Source organism: Mesocricetus auratus, unplaced genomic scaffold (genome assembly GCF_017639785.1).
Source record: "Mesocricetus auratus isolate SY011 unplaced genomic scaffold, BCM_Maur_2.0 Super-Scaffold_100015, whole genome shotgun sequence".
Lineage (NCBI taxonomy): Eukaryota > Metazoa > Chordata > Mammalia > Rodentia > Cricetidae > Mesocricetus > Mesocricetus auratus.
Genome location: NW_024429198.1, coordinates 8643668 through 8664615, shown reverse-complemented (window position 1 = coordinate 8664615; position 20948 = coordinate 8643668). Strand labels below are relative to the sequence as shown.

The 20948-nt window shown below is 44.5% G+C and overlaps 1 protein-coding gene across 6 annotated transcripts in view; it reads right to left on the bottom strand.

Moving 5' to 3' along the window:
- Positions 1-20948, bottom strand: part of Drosha (drosha ribonuclease III) — a 105710-nt gene that overhangs the window by 81653 nt on the left and 3109 nt on the right. For 3 of the 6 annotated variants that reach the window (XM_021231797.2, XM_021231798.2, XM_040757643.1), the window contains exons 3-12: positions 20695-20760; positions 19121-19331; positions 17900-18730; positions 16992-17084; positions 14838-14948; positions 14407-14638; positions 13283-13424; positions 11856-12010; positions 8403-8483; positions 830-916 (exon numbers count right to left, since the gene is read on the bottom strand). In XM_021231797.2, coding sequence (XP_021087456.1) covers positions 830-916; positions 8403-8483; positions 11856-12010; positions 13283-13424; positions 14407-14638; positions 14838-14948; positions 16992-17084; positions 17900-18730; positions 19121-19275 — 1887 coding nt within the window. In that variant the 5' untranslated portion in view covers positions 19276-19331; positions 20695-20760. The remainder of the gene's footprint in view (positions 1-829; positions 917-8402; positions 8484-11855; positions 12011-13282; positions 13425-14406; positions 14639-14837; positions 14949-16991; positions 17085-17899; positions 18731-19120; positions 19332-20694; positions 20761-20948) is intronic. The other 3 variants (XM_040757644.1, XM_040757645.1, XM_040757646.1) reach the window with 3 other exon arrangements.

Below are 20948 nucleotides of genomic sequence, written 5' to 3'. Positions count from 1 at the left end.
CTTGGCAATCTATGGGGCCTCTGACAGTGGATCAGTATTTATCACTAGTGTAGACATTGAGAGCCCATTCCCCATAGAGGGATACTCTCTCAGCCTAGACACATGGGGAGGGCCTAGGCCCTGCTCCAAATGATAAGACAGACTCTGAAGATCCCCCATGGAAAGCCTTACCCTCCCTGGGGAACAGAAAGGGGATGGGATAGTGGGTGGGTGGGGGGCAGGGGAGGAGGGAAGGGAGAGAGAACTGTGACTGACGTGTAAAACAAGCTTGTTTCTAATTTAAATAAAAACAGAAAAAAATACTGCACAAAAAAAAAAGAATGGCTTGGAGAGATGGCTCAGCGGTTAAAAGCACTGACTGCTCTTCCAGAGGACCTGGGTTCAATTCCCTGCAACCACATGACAGTTTATAACTGTCTGTAATTTCAGTTCCAGGGGACTTGACACCCATGGCAAAACATCAATGTATATAAAATAAAAATAACTTTTTAAAAAATGATGTAAGAGAGCCGGGCAGTGGTGACGCACGCCTTTAATCCCAGCACTCGGGAGGCAGAGGCAGGCGGATCTCTGTGAGTTCGAGGCCGGGCTGGACCGACAGCCTCCAAAACAATACAGAGAAACCCTGTCTCATAAAACAAAAAACAAAAAACAAAAAACAAAAAAAAAAAAACAAAAGACGTAAGAGCTGAATCAGAGGTTAGTGTGATGGCTAATCCCTTTCCAAATGAGATGACAGGAGAAATGCCATAAATGAGAGGCCAGCCTGGGCTACACAGCTAAGTTCTTGGTCATCCTAGACTACAGTGAGATTTCATTAATAACTTACTAAGAAGTTGGTAGGAGGGGAGACGGTAATCCGGTAATGGAAAAGTCGTCCAGCGTTGTTAGTCATGGGACGACAGGGCTTGATTGCCTGGGGGAACAAAATGAAAACATTTTACAAATTAAGCAGAAAAGAACTGTCTTTTTAAAGTAGACTATACTGTCAGTTTCACATCTGACAACTGCTTTTATGTGTGTTCCTTCACAGTCTATTTGCTTTGTTATGTATTAACTAAGTGAACAAAAAGATGTGGCTAGTCACCTGTTCTCAACCTTCCCCGTATGCACTATTGAACCGGGGATCACACTGACCTGTGATCTGGTGTTCCGTGAGACCAGAAGTGTCTGTAGGTTTTATGTCCCCCACCACTTGCATGATCTCAGTGAATGAGTATCTATCATCAGTTGGGTACCTGGGGGATATGGCTAGACCCCCAGTACACATAGCAGGACCGGTTATTGATAGAATTCCATCCAGGTGCCTATTTGGGAGCCCTATTTGGCATAACTACCAGTAGAGATTACTCTACTTACTCTGCAAGCAGATGCTCTGGGTCTCTTCATGAGCCTACAAAGGCCCCAACAGTACTACAAAGTAGATGGACTACTGCTATTGTGAATTCCTTGCCCTTTCCAAGGCAAAAAGGCCCCTAGGAGCCTACTTAACTCTAGAAGCTATGCCATCAGATCCACAAGATCTTTAGCCAGTAATGGGGTACCCTTTAAAAAAACATCTGAGCTTGGATGACCTGATGAGGGCTTTCCCAAGGTGCTCTTGAACCCCTGCAAACATCCTTTGGGACATGCCTGAATGTCCCCTTCCTTCCTCACTTTAAGACCGCAACATAAGGAGGCTTATGCTTAGGCGCAGTATGTACCAGGCCACGAGCAGCTATAGGAACATGTGTGTATGCCCTGCCGGGGTAAGCCTTGTTTTCCAGTAGCATTCTTACCACTTTAGTGGTCAGCCACTAGCTGCTGTATTCTGTGACCTAGGAATTGCAGACTGCATCTTTTGGGCACAAATGCAATGCACCCACACCAGGGGCAGACCTCTATGTGAACTCAATAGTAATGTCTGGGTGCATGCTTTTTTATCTGAGCCAATTATGTATATGGCAGCTGGCTTCTTAACCATATCCTACATAGTGAATAAGAACCTCTCAGCAGACACATGCTACAGATCACAGATGGAGTACTGCAACTCTGAGGGGCACCAGGAGACTTGAGCATACTGTCTGGTTAAAAGGGTGCAGCCTGCAACTTAGCCTGCCAGGGCATACATACATGATACCTGTGCTCAGCTGCAATAGCTGTGTGTGGCATGGGGAGCACTGCACCAACAGCCCCTGGTGGGCACCATGGGACATGGCATTCTCCATGGAAGGCCATGCTCTCGGTGGGAGAGAGTATGGGTGAGGTTTAGTGATTCCCATCAGCAGAGACTCAACTAGATCCCCGACTGATAAACACCACATGTACTCTCTGCAGATAAGCTTTTCCTTAGCTCTCTTGTCCAGTGGCATCAAGATGCCAAGACCTTTGAGAACTAGCCACACTCCTACAACAGGAACCAGAGACACACCATCTGGCAGTCAGCTCTGCAAACCAGGAGCACACTTCCTATTCACAACATCCAGACCATCCTCCTGCCAATCATCCACCAAAGAGGGGGCACAGAGAGGTCTTAAGAATCACTTTGCCATATTGTACCTGGTAGCAATTCCCATAGCAGAGATAGGAAGTCATGTAGAGAGCCGAAGCAGGTCACAAAGCAACCACACCAGGTGTGGAGCATTCCAGATTTCCCAATCAAATCCAGTCACATTCACTCTCCTGATTCTCCCACAGTAATTAGTGTGATGCCTCATTGCTTGTAAGAATCCCACCTGAATCTCCAGCTACCATGCTCAGGACTCTTGGGTAGTCCCAGTTAACCAGTCCCTAGGACTCTCATTTCCCTGTCAGTTCAAATCACATCACAAACGCGTCTCAGGCACTGCACGTCACTCAGTCAGTTTATCCTGGCAACCCTACCACAAAACACATAGAGCCAAAGTGGGTCAGATACATGGGACAATGACTCATCAGAAGAGTCCCTGCATGAAACTGCTCTTGGAATTTGGGACATCTGTCCTCCTTTCTTGTAACTGTGTTCAGCCTGAGCAGTTACCGGGTGTTCCTTCACTAACGGAGTTTAAGCTCTTTGAAATGATTGAGCAAAGGTTTAAGAAAACTGCATCTGTGCTGAGGGAGTGAGGCTCTTGGAGATCCAGATCTGAGTTGTATCACACCAACCTTGTCTCTGAGACACCTCAGCTCTGCTTCTAGAGAAACTAAGATGTAACCGATGGTATCAGGGACAAATAAACTAAGGAAATAAGAACAAAGATGGCATCTTAGAGCTGAAACACTAGCCAACTAGCAAAGAGTCCCTATCACTGGTGGAAAGTGCGGTACAGATGATCCCTGGCATCAGGTGGCTAGACAATTACCATTTTCAGGCTCTGAGAAATGGGAGGCTGCACCACTGGGAGAGCTGGTACAACACACAAGGTATTTAGGGCTACAGATGACATGGGGTCTACAAGAGAAAGGGTCATGAATCTTAGGAATGGATGGCACATGTTAAATACCATATTCTCTTCTGTGGTCTCAGCCCTCGCCCTTGCTCTACCATGAAATCACCTGGAGGGCTTATTAAGTCTTAGCAACTGGTGGGGCAGACAGTGTAACTCTCCAACAAGCACCAGATTAAGCTGATACGAATTTGAAGACTTCAATGTGAGAACTACTGATCTAAAGAAATGTAATGGCAGAGGAGGAGAGAGATGAATGCCAGAGGGCTTCTTGAAGATCCAAAAAGAACTTCCCACTACTTGGAGCGAGAATTCAGAAACAGTTAGGAGGAAGCCAGAGCTTACTTGTGAAACAGCCATAATTCAAGGACACCTGACGGCCAGTCAAGGTAGGTCTGTTATGACAAGGTCAGGGCCCTGGAAACCCGGGACAGGGACATTTAGATTTTAACTCCCCAGACTCCTCTGAACCTCTGACTCTACAGAGATGGCACATCCCTCCCTGTTTAGATCAATCACTCACCTGTACCAAACAGCAATGGAAGATCCTGTCAGACAGCAATGCCCACCATACCTCAGCCCATATACAGTGCCCAATCAATCAGCCTCCTTTCCAACAGACCTACTATGAGCTGTTTTGCAGCATGAACCAGTTGTCTAGGTGTTTGGAAGAAAAAACTCTCTTCCCAAAGGAGTTATAAGAGATAGACAGCATGTCCCAGCAGCGAGTCTGCAAAGGGCCAGATGGGGAGAATGCTTCAGGTTAAGGAAGAGTTTGTTGACTTGGGAGAACTAGGGATATAAAACCAGGAGATACTAGAGTTTCCTACAAGGATAGGTCTATGATGCAATGGTGCAACTAAGTCATGCTGAAAATTCCAAATTGCCCAGCCAAATGTTGAAGGAAAGAAGTAAGCGTGCTGGGATGGAGGTAGTACCTAACTAGGAATATGCAGATAATCACCAAAGGATACACAAAAGCAAATGTGCTAGGGCAGAGAGCTACATCTCCAAGATCAATAGTGGCCTCCTCTGTCAGCCAGGATGGACCACAGGACAAGGGGTCGGAGTCTGTCAAGAACAACAGGGATGTCAGAATCTAGAAACTAAGCCAAAAGAAGCCACCTCACATAATTATCATTATAACTAGTACCAGTGATGGGAGATATCGTTCTATAAATATGTCTCTCTTGTTGGTTGATGAATAAAACACTGTTGGCCAATAGGGAAGCAAGATAGGCAGAACTCGGAGACCAGGAGGATTCTGGAAAATGTAATAGGGAGTCACCATGTGATCCCAGTAGGAGAGGACACATGAATCTGGTGTTCTTGGTAAGATAAAACCTTACAGAATACACATATTAGTAGCTATGGGGTTAATACCTAAGACAGAGCTAACCAAAAAGAAATCCTAGTCACCGGCCAACAGCTTATAATTAATATAGTGTCTCGTGTGTTATTTGGGGGCTCTGAGGCAGCTGCAGAACTGGGCAGGAACACCACAACATACCAGCCAAGGGGTCTGCACCATGGAAACAATGAATAGAACATGCTGTCGCTGGGTACAAAATAGTGAGCAATCATAAGAGTACTGTGCAGTTTTTACAAGCAGAAGAACTCAAGGATACCCAAGAGACTAAAGGCAAGTACTCCACTAAACACTCATACTATCCCCTGACCAGTTCCAAGCTTGATCAAGACTTTTAGACTGACATCCATTGTCTAGAAAGTAATCAGATTCCAGAAGGAAAGATCCTGAACACAGTAATGACTACAACTGGTGATGAGTACCCTATCCTTCCTCAACGGGTCTTATGGTTATTTCCGTGGGACTCTGTAAAAAGTGGAAAAGGATATCCAGTCAAGTGAGTACTGGACACAGTAACCAACTAATCATCAATACCATAGAGAAAGATGAGTTATCCTTGCACCCAGTAAGAGTGGGTGTTGATGTACTATGATGCAATGTTGGCCACATCTGGTTTAGTAAATCTACCTCAGATCTACCCATCAGTCATTTCCAGGGCTGTTGACTACTCATTGGAACTGACATAACTTGGCATATGAAACTACTCCCCATATTGGGTCCTAATGTGGAAGAAGAATGACCATAATAGCAAGACCAAGTAACCATTCCTCCAGCCCAAGTACTAAAAACAATCCTGTATTACATGACATTGGAGATCTGTGCCATCCTTAAGGCTCACAGAGGAGCTGGTACTGTTGAATTTACCAGTGTAGTCCTTAAGGATCCTGGAGGGTAAAGTAACAGTAGGCTACCATGGTCTCTCCCACATAGCAGTTCTGATGGCAACTGCTATACCAAGTACTGTAGCTCAATGAGACATTCACCAAACTCCATGACAACTCATTTAGTCAACATGTGGAATTTCTCACAATTTCTCTCTACATTACATCTCCATTCATAAAGGTCCCAACTGTCCAGACATACTTCAGATTAAACTGCTCCATTATCTCTGTAGAATTATGTTATTCAAGCTAGAAACCATAATAAAGACATATGTACTACACAGGATTAGAGAAAACCCCACAAAGATTCAAGAACCTACCACAGTCAACCCTATTAGTGAGTCCAGTCATCTATGGACCACCAAGAAATCAGTTCCAGATTAAAAGATACATTATTCTACTATCCACTTCCTACAATGAAGAAAGAAGCGTAACATTTGAATGTTCTCTACAGGTTCACAGGACAGCCAAAACACACCCCCAACAAGAGTGCTCTGGCCAATTACACAGTGGCTCAAAATGCCACAGATCAACTGGAGCCCCAGTAAGATACCTTAGCAAGTCTAGGCACAGACAAGCACTCCTACTGCCGTGACCCACAGCAGGGTCAGGAAAAGGTGTCAAGAGGAATTCATGGCAGACCACACTGGAGTGAGAATCACAATGCTGGTCCCTGGACCTAGGCCAGGTCATCTGAAGTAAAGAATTACATGCCTGGGGGGAGGAGGGAGGATGCAGGCAGCGGTGGTATAAGTGGAATGTTCCTGATTAGTATGGAAGGTCTGACTTTAGGACGACACCAATCAATATGTGTCCAGACCTGCCTGTCATAAACTGGATTCTGTCAATCCCAACAAGCAATTAGGTTGAGTGGCACAGGCAACAATCCATCCCAAAGGAGGGTGGCACTTTCAGAATCAAACACACAATAGGATCAAGGGACACACAAGCTGTCTGGCAAATGGCCCAGATCCCTACCAGCTTCAACATTTAAGGATGCAATGGAAAAAGCTCAGGCCTGGTTTACACTCAGGTTAATTTAGAATGTGGATGCAAAGAAAAACTGCATCCCAGACTTGTTCTAGGATAACTTTGAAAGACACCAATGAGGGAGAAAGCTCTCCAGTGAAAGAACGGTTCCAGCAGCGCTCCTCAACAGGTACTCTAAATGGAAAAGGAAGTAGCCTGAAGTTGCCCACAAGGGAAAAGACCAAAACATCAGGAATGAAAAGGTCTTGGGAGAGACTTGGAACTGGGCTGGTGGGAGGGACTTAATGACTTGACATCAGTATGGTGCATCAGAGCAGCTATTATGGCACCAAACAAACAAAATGACTAGAACAGTCATGTCTGTCCCCACACACCATGGAGATGGACATGGTGGGCACGAGTGAAGTGACCACAGTGACCCCAACAGCACAGGCCTCACTTAACAAGAAAGAAGCCAGCTAAGCTAACCTTGTGCTAGTGACCATCTATCCAAATGGCCAGGTACAACTGGCCCCACTCCTTGAGAACAACCTTCCATCATTAGTAAGTTGACTGCCTAGACCCCTTCTATCCGTACAAAGGCAAACAAGTAGAATATAGCACAAAGCATACAGCTGATACCACAGCCCACTCAGGCTCCCATCACAGAAAAGCCTACTGCCTAGCTATAGGGAATGCAGCCTGCAGCTGTGGATCCACAGACCAGCTCCTGTGAGGTCATCCCCAGCTACAAAGCCCCCTCTCCCAAAGTCCTGTGCTTCTGAAAAGAGCTGCTCCAGAGATGAGGGGATATGATGGTATGAAGGCCATTCCAGCCACACAAAAGGAAATTTTGTCAAGCTGGCTCAGTCAGGCCCACAGAGCAGCTGAACCTGTCCCCTCTACTCCTGCCCGGACTCCGCTTCTCAGACACTGATCCACAACAGCAGGTCAGAAAACCCTACCTGAGGCACAGGGACAGACACCCACAGATGAAACCTTGCCAAACTTCTCACTACACTCCCTGACCTCGGAACATAACTAAGTAAATTATTAGGCGGACTCATAGCTTTATTAGAGTCTCAAGCGAGCTTTAAATAAAAGTTAATAACTTATGTATTCTGTATGTAGGTATAACCTGTTGAATCATAAAATGGTAATCCTGGGATTAATGAAAATAACTTATGAAGCTGACGATATCGAGGAGGAAAAAAATCATAGCAAACTAATGAAGAGAGTAGTTATAAATGGCTACATAGTAAAGGTGTTCTGTCCCTTCAGTCAAGTTTAGGGCCCCTGAGAAGCCAAGGACTATACTGTCAATGGGAACTCAACAGTTGTAGAGACAGCGATCCTAACAACTACTGCAGTGAAGAAGAAGCACCTGCAGGTAGAAACAGGGCAGGCTCCCAGGGGAGGAGAACATGGTCCTCGTGACTTGAATACGAACATCCATAACCACCAATGGAAACAGGACACTAATGCTACAGCGTGTCCGGTTCGAGAACACTTAATAATAACACAATTAGTTTCCTTAATAATAACACAATTACATACAGGAACTTTCCAACCTCTTTTTAGTTTCCTTGACAACATTCTGTAGTGTACTCAAAGCCCAAATGTCTTCCCACTGTAACTGTCAGTAGCAGAGCCTCTAACAGGGAACATGAAAAGATTACCTGGACAACATTATTTCATTTAATGGGAAAAGAATAACAATGTCATTGGTCTACTTGGGACTCCTTGGTGCTTGCACAAATCATAACCCAAGCCAGTTACCTCTTCTCCAGGATAGATGCTGTGCCGAATTCCTGTGCGTCTGGCTTTGGCGCTACATTTGCAAAGTGGTCCATCATTCATCTGTCAGAAACAGAATGCAATTCAGTTTTATTGGGGAGGAAATCCACATGAGGGAGTCACAATAATGCCTCAGAAACTGTGAGGTTTAATGTCATGAGTACTGAGGCCTTGAAGAGGCTGTCATGGTTGGAAGATGAAACGGATGTTCCAAAACCAATAAAGCTGCAAACTGTCTGTAATATATGATAAAGGGAAACCGTATGACAACACTGGAATCCCAAGTTATTTGTGCAGCCAAGCAGGAGATATCAGTGTCGGGCACACGGTTCACCCTCATTGTCTCCTACCTCTCCGCAGCACTATCCTTTTTCTTATTTCAGGGAAAAATGACTACACAGAGAGGCAAATGTACTTCATATCCTAAAGGTATGCACAGGCTGCTTTGAAGATGACCTGCAGATTAAATGTTTTAAAAACTAAAGCATGGAGGTGGGGGTGTTCAGTAGAATTAAAAAAAAAAAAAAACTTTAAATGCTAGACAGCTGAAAAATATACCCTCTTTCACCTTGTTTCACTTGAAATTATAACTTATAATTATAATTCATATAATTATGGGTTATATGAATAATGCTGAACACCTCTCAGAACAGTGAGTATCAAGCAGAAGAAGATAAATAGCAGAGTCCATGAACTCAAGTAACATTTATTCTAGAAAGGAGAACAAATAGTACGCTTACATCTTGGAAGAAAAAGAAACTCCGTCTAAATGGACATAGCACTGGAGCTGCTATGGTCGGTTAGGCAAGGTTTAACGAGACGAGACGAAGTGCTGGGCAGCACAGAAAAACAAGATGGGTATTCCACACATGTCACCAGCATGTACGATATAAAAAGGAGGCCTGTGTTACACAGGCACATGAAATCCCACTAAACAGAATGGCTCATGTATATGTGAAGATCAAACATGAGCTGAAATCAAAATCCAAAAAGCCATAACAGCCAGTATCCAGGCTGAGGACATGGCTCAGTTGTAAACCCTTGCCTCAAAGTGTCAAGATGTGTGTCCAGAGCCCTAGAGCCCACATAAATGGCCAGGCAAGGTGGCTCAGTCTGGAACTCTAGCAACGGCAAGGTCCCTGGATGCTTACAAACCAGCTAGCCAGACCCGACAGGCAAAGTTTCTGGCCACTGAGAAATTCTGCTTCCAACAATAGGTGGGAGGTCCCTGAGGATTACACCTGCGCTTGTGTTCTCACCTCCATGCACACACACAGAGCACACACTTATTTACACGCATACTGAGGATTACACCTGCACTTGTGTTCTCACCTGCATGCACACACACACACACACAGAGCACACACTTATTTACACGCATATTGAGGATTACACCTGCACTTGTATTCTCACCTCCATGCACACACACAGCACACACTTATTTACACGCATACTGAGGATTACACCTGCGCTTGTGTTCTATCCTCCATGCACACACACACACACACACACACACACACACACGGGCACACACTTATTTACACGCATATTGAGGATTACACCTGCTCTTGTGTTCTCACCTCCATGCACACACACGGGCACACACTTATTTACACACATACTGAGGATTACACCTACACTTGTTTTCTATCCTCCATGCACATGCAGGCACACACTTAAGTAGTCTAGATATTTAAAGCAGAAAAGAGGTGTGTCACTTATATGTAAAAAATACACTATATTCATAAAAGACTCCACATTTGTGGATTTTTGGTATCTGTGCAGACCCTGGAACCAAAATCTCCGGAGATGCCGAGGGGTGACTACATATTGATAGTTGTTGTTTTTGAAGTTCTAGGAATTTGTAATTTATTGTATTCAATTAAAATATAAATGAAAATATCTCAATAAGACTTTGGCAAGAAATAGTAGAATTAAACTCTCTTTAGTCCCTTGGGAAATCTAAAGCTCCTGGAGGTACATCAGAAAAATAGCATCACTATCTAAAAACCAGTGCTGGGATGTTATCTGAAATAAAGCTGGCAAGTAAGAGGTTTTCAAACTTTCCATCAATGGTCACAACATACTCCTAGTGCCAGAGTGAGCTCCAGGCAGCAGACAGACAGCCTGCACTCTTGTCTGCCACCAGGTGCATGCTCCCACATGGACCCCTTCCCAAGGCTCACATATACTGAGGACAGGAAACCAAGTACAATGGAGCAGTGGAACAGTAATGGACCCTAGGAAGCTGAACAGAACAGTAACATATATAGCAAGGCTGATACTTCCTTACTGAGAACAACCACCAGGGAAAAGACCAGGTATGGAGAAAGCTTTCTTTTAGGGCAGGAAAAAAAGTTCTAAAATTAGATTGTAATGATAGTGTACAGTTCTGAAAAACAACAAGGGATTACAGCTTCTGGTAAATTCTATCCTATGACATGCAACTCCTTCCTCTGAACAGAAAGGAAACTGCTAAATGTAACAGCACCTCAGGAATGGCAGGGGTCTGTGAGCACAAGGAATGCACACAGTGCACAAACAGATATGCAGACAAAATACCCATACACTTAACATAAAACAGAGTAATGAAAAATTTAAAAACCTTTAAAATAGCTGTTACCTAACAAGAATCAGAAGAAAATTCTAATTAATACTGAATGGTATGAACTTATTTACAAACTATAACTGGTAAATTATCATGCAGAGCAAGCAGAGACATGTCTTACTATGTGTAACAAATTCACATTCATAAAAGGCACATTTTTGCATGGACTGTGTATTTATAAGATACAAATCTGCTATAAAGATACCATTTTTAGTGCCAAGCCCTGTGGCACAGACCTGTAACCCAGCACTCAATAAGTAAGTCAAAACTGTATAGTGAGATCTTGTCTCAACAACAATAGACGTGTATAGACATGGTTTTTATCAAATATTACTTCAAAATGTAACTAGCAATCAAAAATGTTTAGATGTTTCAGCTGTTACGTCATTCACTCACGTGCTGAACAACAGAGCGAATTCACAAAGCCTCACGACTGTTACCAACTAAACAAGTGATATTGCATAGAGTCGGTTCACTATTTAGCAGCAAGACCCCTTCCAGGTGAACTGCTTTACAAAGACCCACAAGTTCTCCCTCAGCCTGCCATTCATCTTCTTCCTCCTACTGCAGGGTTAATTAACAGCACTACCATCCTGCTCCCAACCAGCAACTTACAAATGCCATCAACATGATTCAAGCAACAGCTGTTCTGTTCCTTTGCAGCTGAACTCAGAAGCCGAAAGGAAATAGCTCTGAAAAATGACACACAAGCCCCGGGAGTAAAGGTCCATTTCTATACCAGCCAACATGCATCTTCTCAGGCCTGAGGCGTAAATGTGATGTGTGGGTTTGCAGCCTTCGTAGCAAAAGCATAAAAACGCTCGCACCTGGCCCGGGTCGTTGTACCAGAGTTCATCATGCAGCCGGTCAGGGTGGGCCTTTTTGCGTTTTATCTCTGCGATGACATCAAACACCTCAGAGTCTGAGCTGCTTGAGCAGGTGCTCTCCTCGTCGGACTCACATTCAGATTCACTGGAACTCTCTAGCAGAAGGCAGGAGAAAAGACAGCAGAAGTTCATGAACTTAACAAAAGGTTCTCAAAGACTTCCAAATGCCCTAAACTTCAAAGGTAAGGGGCAGCTGAGATCACTGTTTACTGATCTAGTAAATTTTTGAGGGGCTACCCTCAACACCAAATACTCCTAATCAATGCCATGAAAACCAGACAGTTCGTAAGGCTAAGTCATAATCCAGCTGAGGAAAGAAAGAAAATACAGATTTCTATAAAGAAAATGAGGACTAATAATGACCAATATCAAATAAAAATAACACAATAGCGATTTCACACTTTTAAAGTGGGGTCAATTCAATAAAGAGTTAGTCCTCCATGAGCCAGAGAGGTCAGTGGCAATTTCACAGAAGGGGCACTTGTGACTCATGTCCTGGAGAGGAGACTGACGGAAGGGAGAGAAGGAATGAACAGGGGCTGTGTAGTCAGAGCATGGAGACAGGACTGCAAAACAGGGATCCTGAGCCAGGTCACTTGGCTTCTGAGTCTATGATTTTGTCACTACTCTATGGCACGAGACAAAATTAATCTAGGCATAAGAAATATCTCGGGATCACTTCCACCTTCCGGCTAAGATCAAGTGCAATAACATCTGAGCATGGCATTTTGTTAGGGGCTAAGGACACAAAGTGGCAAAAAGCATTTCTATCCTCAAAGGTAATAATACCATCAGCACAACGTGTAGCCTGTAATTCTAGCACTCCAGAGGTTGAAGCAGGAGGACCACCCGGAGTTCAAGTCTGGCTTGGGCAAGAGATTAAATTTAGGGCTACCAAGACTACTGAATGAGAGCCTGTCTCAAAACACTGGAGCCAGTGGAGAATCTTACCAGCTACTTGAAAATGAACTCAGAACTGACACTTAAAACACACACTTATGTGAGTAGGTGGAAGACTGCACACAGGGCTGATGCTTTCTCGTCAAACAAGGAGCACCGAGCAATGGAAAAGCCAACAAGTGCCACCTGCCTATTTTACGGGCGCACAGGTCCTGTTTTTAGAGGAATGCTAGAACACAATACTTTCTGTTATAAAGCTAGACAGCTCTGCAAGAGATGCACTTGTTAGCCCGCCCTAGAAAATGAGGTCTTACATATTCTGGAGCATAACTGAGAAAATAGGACCACGTATTTGCTGACTATAGCTAAGAAAAAGAAAAAAGAAACTATTTCAAGCTGGGACTCCGACGGCTACTTCTCCAGCATCAAGCAGTAATAACGGAGCAAACATGGGATCCTCCACTCACCTAAATCTTCATCTAATTTTGTCTTCGGAGGCTCCCATGGAGGCCGAGCAGCTTTGGCCTTCTCTTGTCTGTTCCCCAACTCTTCCTCAAATTTGTCATATAAGTCACGGAGCCTACTTGTTCCAACAACAGTAGAATCTCCCTTTTCAAAGTAAAGGAGCAGAATGAGAAATCATATTAATAATCACCATGCTAAGAACCTTTAACTACAGGACACCATTTTGAAAGTCCTAATGCAATCAATATCTGAAAAGGAAAATGCCGCCCACTAGTGGTGGGACTGAGAGCCAAACACATACTGTTGGGGCCCATAAAAACTGGCTTTGCTTCATCTTGGCAACGACACAACACTGCCATAGACTAGTTACAGATTAGAGGTCATGAAACTACCATGCCATTAGCAGCAAAGAATTCAGAATCCTTATTTAGGCTACTATACTCTTGGCCTCTGGAGTTTTTAAAACACCTTTTCTCTGCTACCATGATTCTCAATTTGGGGTGATTTCCCCTCAGGGAATGTCATGTTAGAATGAGAAATGGACTCATGTATAAACACTTGGTCCCCAAGCAGGGCCGCTGTTTGGGGAAGTGAGGGAAACTAAGAGTTACAGACTAGCTAGAGGAAGTGTCTCTGGGCGTGGGCTTTGGGTGCTTTCACCCTCACACCGCCTCCAGTTCTTGCTCTGTGCTTCCTACATGCCGCTGAGATGTGACCTTTTCACACCACATCATCATGAAGGTGCCCGATCTTGTCAGAGGCCCGGTTAGTACTACATTGCAGTACTCAGCTTCTTGCTCCAGCCAGCTGCTGCCATTTTAGACTCTAATCCTCTGGAACCACAAGCCAAAATAACTTTCTCCTTTAAGTCATTTCTGGTCATGGTATTTTATCGTAACTGATGCAGGGAACAGATGGCCACGTGTGAAGACAGTTTTGGCTGTCATCACTGGGGAAGAGTGCTACTAGCACCAAATGCGTAGGACCTACAGATGATGCATACACAACACAATATATAGGCAACAACACAATACACAGGCAATGCCCACAAAGAACTATCTGCCCAAATGACAACAGTACTGTACTGGAGAAACCGTGGTCGACATGGTCTCTGCTTCAGACCTACCACCTGATCCATGGGGTCACTGGAGTAATAGCTTTCTGAATGTGTGCATCGAATCCACACAGGTTTAAGCAGCTCCTCCTCCTCCTCCTCATTTCTGTCAGGAGGTGCCTCCTCAGGCTCTTTTTCTTTGATGGAAGTGTAGCTCTTCTCTTTGCCAGAGCTCTGGCTGTCACTCCATCTGTCTTTTTCCTCCTCCCAGCGAGCTCTCTTCCTCTCCCTGCTTGGAGAACGACTTCAAAGGGAGGAGGGGGAATAGTTATTAAAAATAATGTTGCATATCTAAGTTACCTGGTGCATTTTCCACCTACACGCAAATGCCATGGCAATGCACCACACCAACTTTCACAAATCCAGTGATTCCCAAATGCCAGCCTGCTAGCATCACAATCACCTGGTTTATTTGTTCCCAGGCCTACCCCAGATTTACTTACTGATTCACAGTCTCTGGGGGTGGCGCCCAAGAGTCTGTATTTTTAGTAATCTCCCCAGGTGACTCCGGTGTACATGCAGCAGGTTCAGGAGCAACTGGTAAACCGTAACTCCTAGAAGAAAAGGATACTTAGAAAGTATCTGCAGATCTCTACCTATGAACAATTCCATCAGTGAAGATAGTAGTTTTGAATCTTTCACACACTGCTTTGCCCACAAAAAAAAAAAAAAAATTAAGCTTCCTAAAACATTGCCTCCATTTAGCTATGAATTTAGCCTGACAAGTAATCGGAGGGAAGCAGATTTGAGTATTATTACTGAGCCAATTAAAACTGTGCCTAATTTTGGCCTTCAAATTAATATCAACCTAGCTAGTAAAGAGGGTAAGAAATCTACCATCCAGCCGGGCGGTGGTGGCGCAAGCCTTTAATCCCAGCACTCGGGAGGCAGAGGCAGGTGGATCTCTGTGAGTTCGAGGCCAGGCTGGACCGACAGCCTCCAAAACAAAACAGAGAAACCCTGTCTCGTAAAACAAAAAAAAAAAAAAAAAAAAAATCTACCATCCTTGAATTCCTGGGGCTTAAAATACATGAAGATTAATCCTATGGATGTACTTGGAGGGAAAAAAATCTAGAGTAGATTCTAATTTAAGTCTATTAAATTTAGATAGAAGCTAAAAATCCTCCAAAAAGACAGCTAGTAAGAATAGCCACTTATTAAATTAGAGGTCGCCCCACTGTCCACTAATAAAGTTACTACTATCCAAGAAAGTTTACCTCTAGATCACAGTCAAAAATTCTTTTGAACAGACATGAAGGCTCATGCCTGTAATCTCAGCACATGGGAGGCAAAGCTAAGAAGCCTGTTTCAAGTTCTAGAACCCTGATACACAGCAAGCTCCTTGCCAGCCTGGGACTAGATCTGAGATCATGTCTCAAAAGCTTCTGGAACTGCTAAACACATGTATTGCAGCATGCATCATTAGTCTTGTTACAAAAACAAAAAGTTCTAGTCAAAACAAAACATAGGGGCCATGAGACTGTAACTACGTAAAGACGTGCTACATTTGCTTATGTTGCAGAATATTATTTTAACCCATGTAAAGGTGTGTTATATTTATTTCTGCTGCCTTTGTTATTGATGTAAGGATGTGTTAACATTTGTTTCTGCTACATTTAATTATGAAAAGATGTGTTGCATTTGTTTCGCCTTGCCGGCCTAACACACCTGATTAGTCTAACCTAGGAACTGTAGACCACCACCTCAATTAAACGTTGTATAAGAGCTTCCATGGTCACAGTGACTCTTCATAGCAACAGAAAAATCTAACTAAAACACCACCTATTTCTTTTTTTTTTTTTTTTTTTTTTTGGTTTTTACGAGACAGGGTTTCTCTGTATTGTTTTGGAGGCTGTTGGTCCAGCCTGGCCTCAAACTCACAGAGATCCACCTGCCTCTGCCTCCCGAGTGCTGGGATTAAAGGCATGCGCCACCATCGCCCGGCAACACTTCCTATTTCTAAAGTCAAGTGCTCACATAATTATATATAGTAACCATTCATTTGGTATTTATTTTAGGATTGATTCTAAGTGTTTAATATGTATTAAACACTTCACCAGTCAATAAGGAGAATATAACTATTTTTCTTTTATGTAAAATATTGGCTTAGAATGGTTGGATGACTTCACAAGTAACAAAGTAGAGGGAACTAATGATCAATCTCCAGTCTGTCAGACTCCAGGACTGCCCATGATCTAAGACCACAGATACGCTTTTTAACACAGAATTGATGCTTTAAGCTGTATCAGTCACAATCATGGTGTCTGTTTGCTAAAGCAGGTGTAACTGAACACTTGGCTCTTTTTTCTGAGACAAGTGAATTTAAGAACATAATTATGGATAAATGTCAAGGGTTTTATTTAGACTTGTATTTCTAAATAAGTTCTAAATAAACTAGTTCATAGTTTTAGAGCACTATGGAGGTATACATACATACACACCCTGTAATTTGGGGACACTTATCAAAACTTTCCTCAAACACCAACAATATTAATGCTAGGCTTCTTATTTTCCAGGATTAGAGCTGAATAAAGACTTGGTAGACAGCTGCAGATAGAGAAATGTGAATTTTAAGAGATAATCCTATAGGTACTTACCTTCCAGATCTCTTATACTCTTTTTTATAGGACCTTTCTGGAGATGGTGACCTGCGGTTTTCCCGGTGCCTGTGTCTCTCTCGCTCCCGCTCTCTTAGAAGAAATAATACACAGCGCTGTTTTCAGCAAAGAATCAAAACACCATCTCTTCCCTGAGCTTCCTCTAAAGAAATGACCCACAACTCAGAAAATTCTAGGCGCTATTCCTACTTATGCTGCCTCGGTTGACTAAAGGGATGGGCACAGTCTATGCAAGCAGTTTCAGAAGTCATCTCTAGCACTAAGAGCTAAACAGAAGTCTACCCTAATCTTCTCAAGACCTAATGAACTAACCTTACAGCAAAATATCCCAGGACTCACTTAACCTACTGATTTCTAGAAAGCTCTATTTATTTAATAAATGCAGACTAAATCTCTGTATAGCTCTGGCTGTCCTAGAACTTACTTTGTTGACCATGCTGGTCTCAAACAGATCTACATGCCTCTGCCTCCCGAGTGTTGGGATTAAGGGAGTGTACCACCACTGCCCAACTTACATTCTGTTTTTCTTTACAATTTATTAATTTCTCAATCTCTCTTCTAAATCTTGTTTTTTGTTGTTGTTGTTTTTTTGCTTGTTTGTTTGTTTGTTTAACAAATCATAGTACCTGCCAAGTAGTGGTGTCAGTAGTGGCGTATATATACGTTTAATCCCAAGACTCAGGAGGCAGAAGCAGGCAGATCTCAGTGAGTTTGAGGCCAGCTTGTGTCTACTGAACAAGTTCCAGGACAGCCAGGGCTACACAAAGAAACTCTGTCTCAAAACAACAACAACAAAAAGTTAACAAGTTTTTGTTGGTCTGCAGACCAACAGAAACTGGCCATGTCTGTGCCGCCGTGGCTTTACTCAACTTCACGTGGGGGTTTACCTGCTCCTTTCGTAGCTTCGGTGGCGAGACGGCGTTCTCCCCCGCTCATACTCTGACCGGTAGCGGCTATCCGGTCTTCTCCTTTCGGGGCTGCGGCCTCGCTCCCGGCGCTCCAGGGATCGATGCCTCTCACCACGGCCGTGACTGTGATCTCGGTGTCGGTGGTCATCATAGTGCTTAAGCCTTTCTGGGGACCTTCTCTCACTCGGAGCCTTTGGGAGTGAGTATGGAGGGAGATGTCTAAAATGAGGACTACTACTATTATTAGCACTGGGTGGAAAAGAACTGGAGTTGTTCTGAAAACTGTTGAAATTGGGAGGTGGGAAACTGTGGGAGTATCCAGGAGGGTACTGGTAATTAACCTGCTGGGGCATGACAGGAGGGGGTGGGGGGTGGGGCATGGAGGGCGGGGGTACCATGTAGGGGAAAGTGCCTTGTCCGGGAGGCGCTCCAGAGACTGGCGGGTTATTAGGGCAAGGCACTGGAGGGGGCATGGGTGGGAAACAGGGAGGAACGGGGAAAGGGTGTCTCATCTGGTGGTTGGGGTAAGGGGGCCTAGCTGGGCAGGGTGGGGCAGGGCCTTGCGATGACGGTGGCATGGGTGGAGGGTACGGTACAAAGTCTGGTCGCGGAGGCATAAAATTGGGGGCTTGAGAGTTCGAGAACGTGGTAGAAGGGGCACTTGGAGGTTCATATTGATACTGCGCGGGAGGCTGCTGCGGATGAAGAAGCCTCAGATTTTGGGGCCGAAAAGCTGGTGCTGAGGATCTGGCTCCGTGTCCTCCTCGTCCTCGGGGACACCCTCGTCCCGGGTGGAACGACATTCTATGACTTTTTAGAGAAAAGGAAAAGAGAAATCAAAACATGGGTCTGTCTCATCAAGATCCACACTGTGGAAAGAGAAGTAACTCCTGCAAGTTGTGCTGTGCCCCTCCCCCCACACACACACCAAATGGAATTTTAAAGTGATCTTTAAAAACAACTCCAGGGCAGCAGGCGGTGGTGGCACACACTTTTAATCCCAGTGGAGACCAGAGGCAGGAGGAACTGAGTTCAAGACTAGCCTGGTATACAGCGTGAGTTCCAGGGCTACACAGAGAAACCCTGTCCCAAAAAAACAAAACTAAATAAATAGTCACAGGACAGGGTGAACACAAGGAACCGAGTTCGAGCCCCAGAATACATGGAAAGTCCAAACATGGGGATGTGCTTGTAACCCACAGCGGGGAAAGCATAGACGGGGATTCCTGAGGCTTCCTGGCCAGGCATACAGCGAGAGAGCCGATCTCAAAAAAAAGAGGGTGGCACCTGAGGAAAAGACTGAAGCTCGACGTCATCTCCGGCCGCTTCATGTGTCTATGTGGACACATACACATCGCTGTGTAAACAGGGTTTCCCAAATACGAGACTACTCCAATGCGCCCTGCAAGGTCTGAATGAAAGTGACCCCCACAGACTCAGGGAGTGGCACTATCAGAGGTGTGGCCTTGCTGGAGTATGTCTGCTACCAAACTCATCTGCATCCAACCCCACCCCAATTTCCTGCTCTAGCAAAGCTTGTTACTATAAGCACCTGGAGCCCCATCTGCAAAATCTGGGCACCACTCTCCATCCACCATCCCCATCTTTCCCTGCTACCAGACTCGCCACCAGCACCTGACTGCCTTGGCCAGGCCAGCCTCAACTCTGCACTTTCTCCTCTTCTTAATGCTCAAACGGCCCCAAAATACTACTATAGACTAAACATTTCTTGTTTCCTCAAAATCCTTGTATTCCTATGCGGTGATACATGGAGGGAGTAACAGGATAAAGAAAAGCCACGGATAATATTAAACTAAGTCCCAAGTGTGGCGGTTTGAATGAGAATGCCCCCGTATGCTCATACATTTGATGCTTGGTCCCCAGTTAATGGAACTGATTGGGAAGAATTAGAAGGTATGGCCTTGTTAAAGAAACAGTGACATTGGTGATTGGTGGTGGGTGTTCTCTCCTTCTCTCCCTCCCTCCCTCCCTCCCTCCCTCCCTCCCTCCTTCCCTCCCTCCCTCCTTCCCTCCCTCCCTCCCTCCCTCCCTCCCCCCTTGCCTGCCTGTGGTTTAGCCTGCCTCTCTGCTATCATGGTTCCTGCCATGATTATCATGGACTAATCCTCTGAAATCATAAGCAAGCTCCCAATCGCATACCTTCTCTTCTAAGAATTGCCTTATTTGCTCTTGGCCTGCTTGCCCTCACCCTGTTAGCAAGCCCACTCCTCCATGGGCATTAGAGCCTACTTTTTTTGGGATTCCAGCATATACTGAAGACCAGCTGAGACACCCAGCCTCATGGACTGAGCAACTACAGAATTCTTGAACTTTTCATTCACAACAGCCTGTTGGATTAGCTGTACAGCAGTCTGTAAGTCATCCTAGTAAACCCCTTTCTGTATATGTAGATTCATTCTATGAATTCTTTAACCCTGACTAATATCTCCCTTAGACTCCCCACTCTTACAACACCCTTGTGCTGCTTCTTGGCAGGTCCTGCAAGCATCACAGTCCACCACTTAGTTCTACCTTCAATGCCTACTTGCAGTCAAGAGCTGCAAGTTCAACTGGGGAATGGCTCTAGGGTGGTTCACTAACTCTCCTGGTCTAGTTCTTAGCCTGGCACACAAACCTGTAATGTATTATGACCACAGATAGAAGAAAAACAGTCCCTGCCCTTCCCTGCATCTGAAACTTTCCCACCCTCTGGCCCACCACCCACTCTCTCTTCTTTAGTTCCCCTGAAGTACCACTCCCAGCATACCACCTACCATGTATTGCCTTGCATGGTGATGTGTCCTCTAGATATGCTGTATCTTCCACTCAGAACATAACCTCTACAAGACAGAAAGAATAAAATAGTTAAACACATTTTCACAACTGCCAATGCTATAAAGGAGGGGTTTTGTTTGCTTACAATTATCTTACTAGTAACTTTAAAACCTCGAAAATGCTTAGCCTGTTAACAAAAAATCAGGAACACACTACGCTATCTTCAAGTTTCCAAGCAAACTGCAAGCTGTCC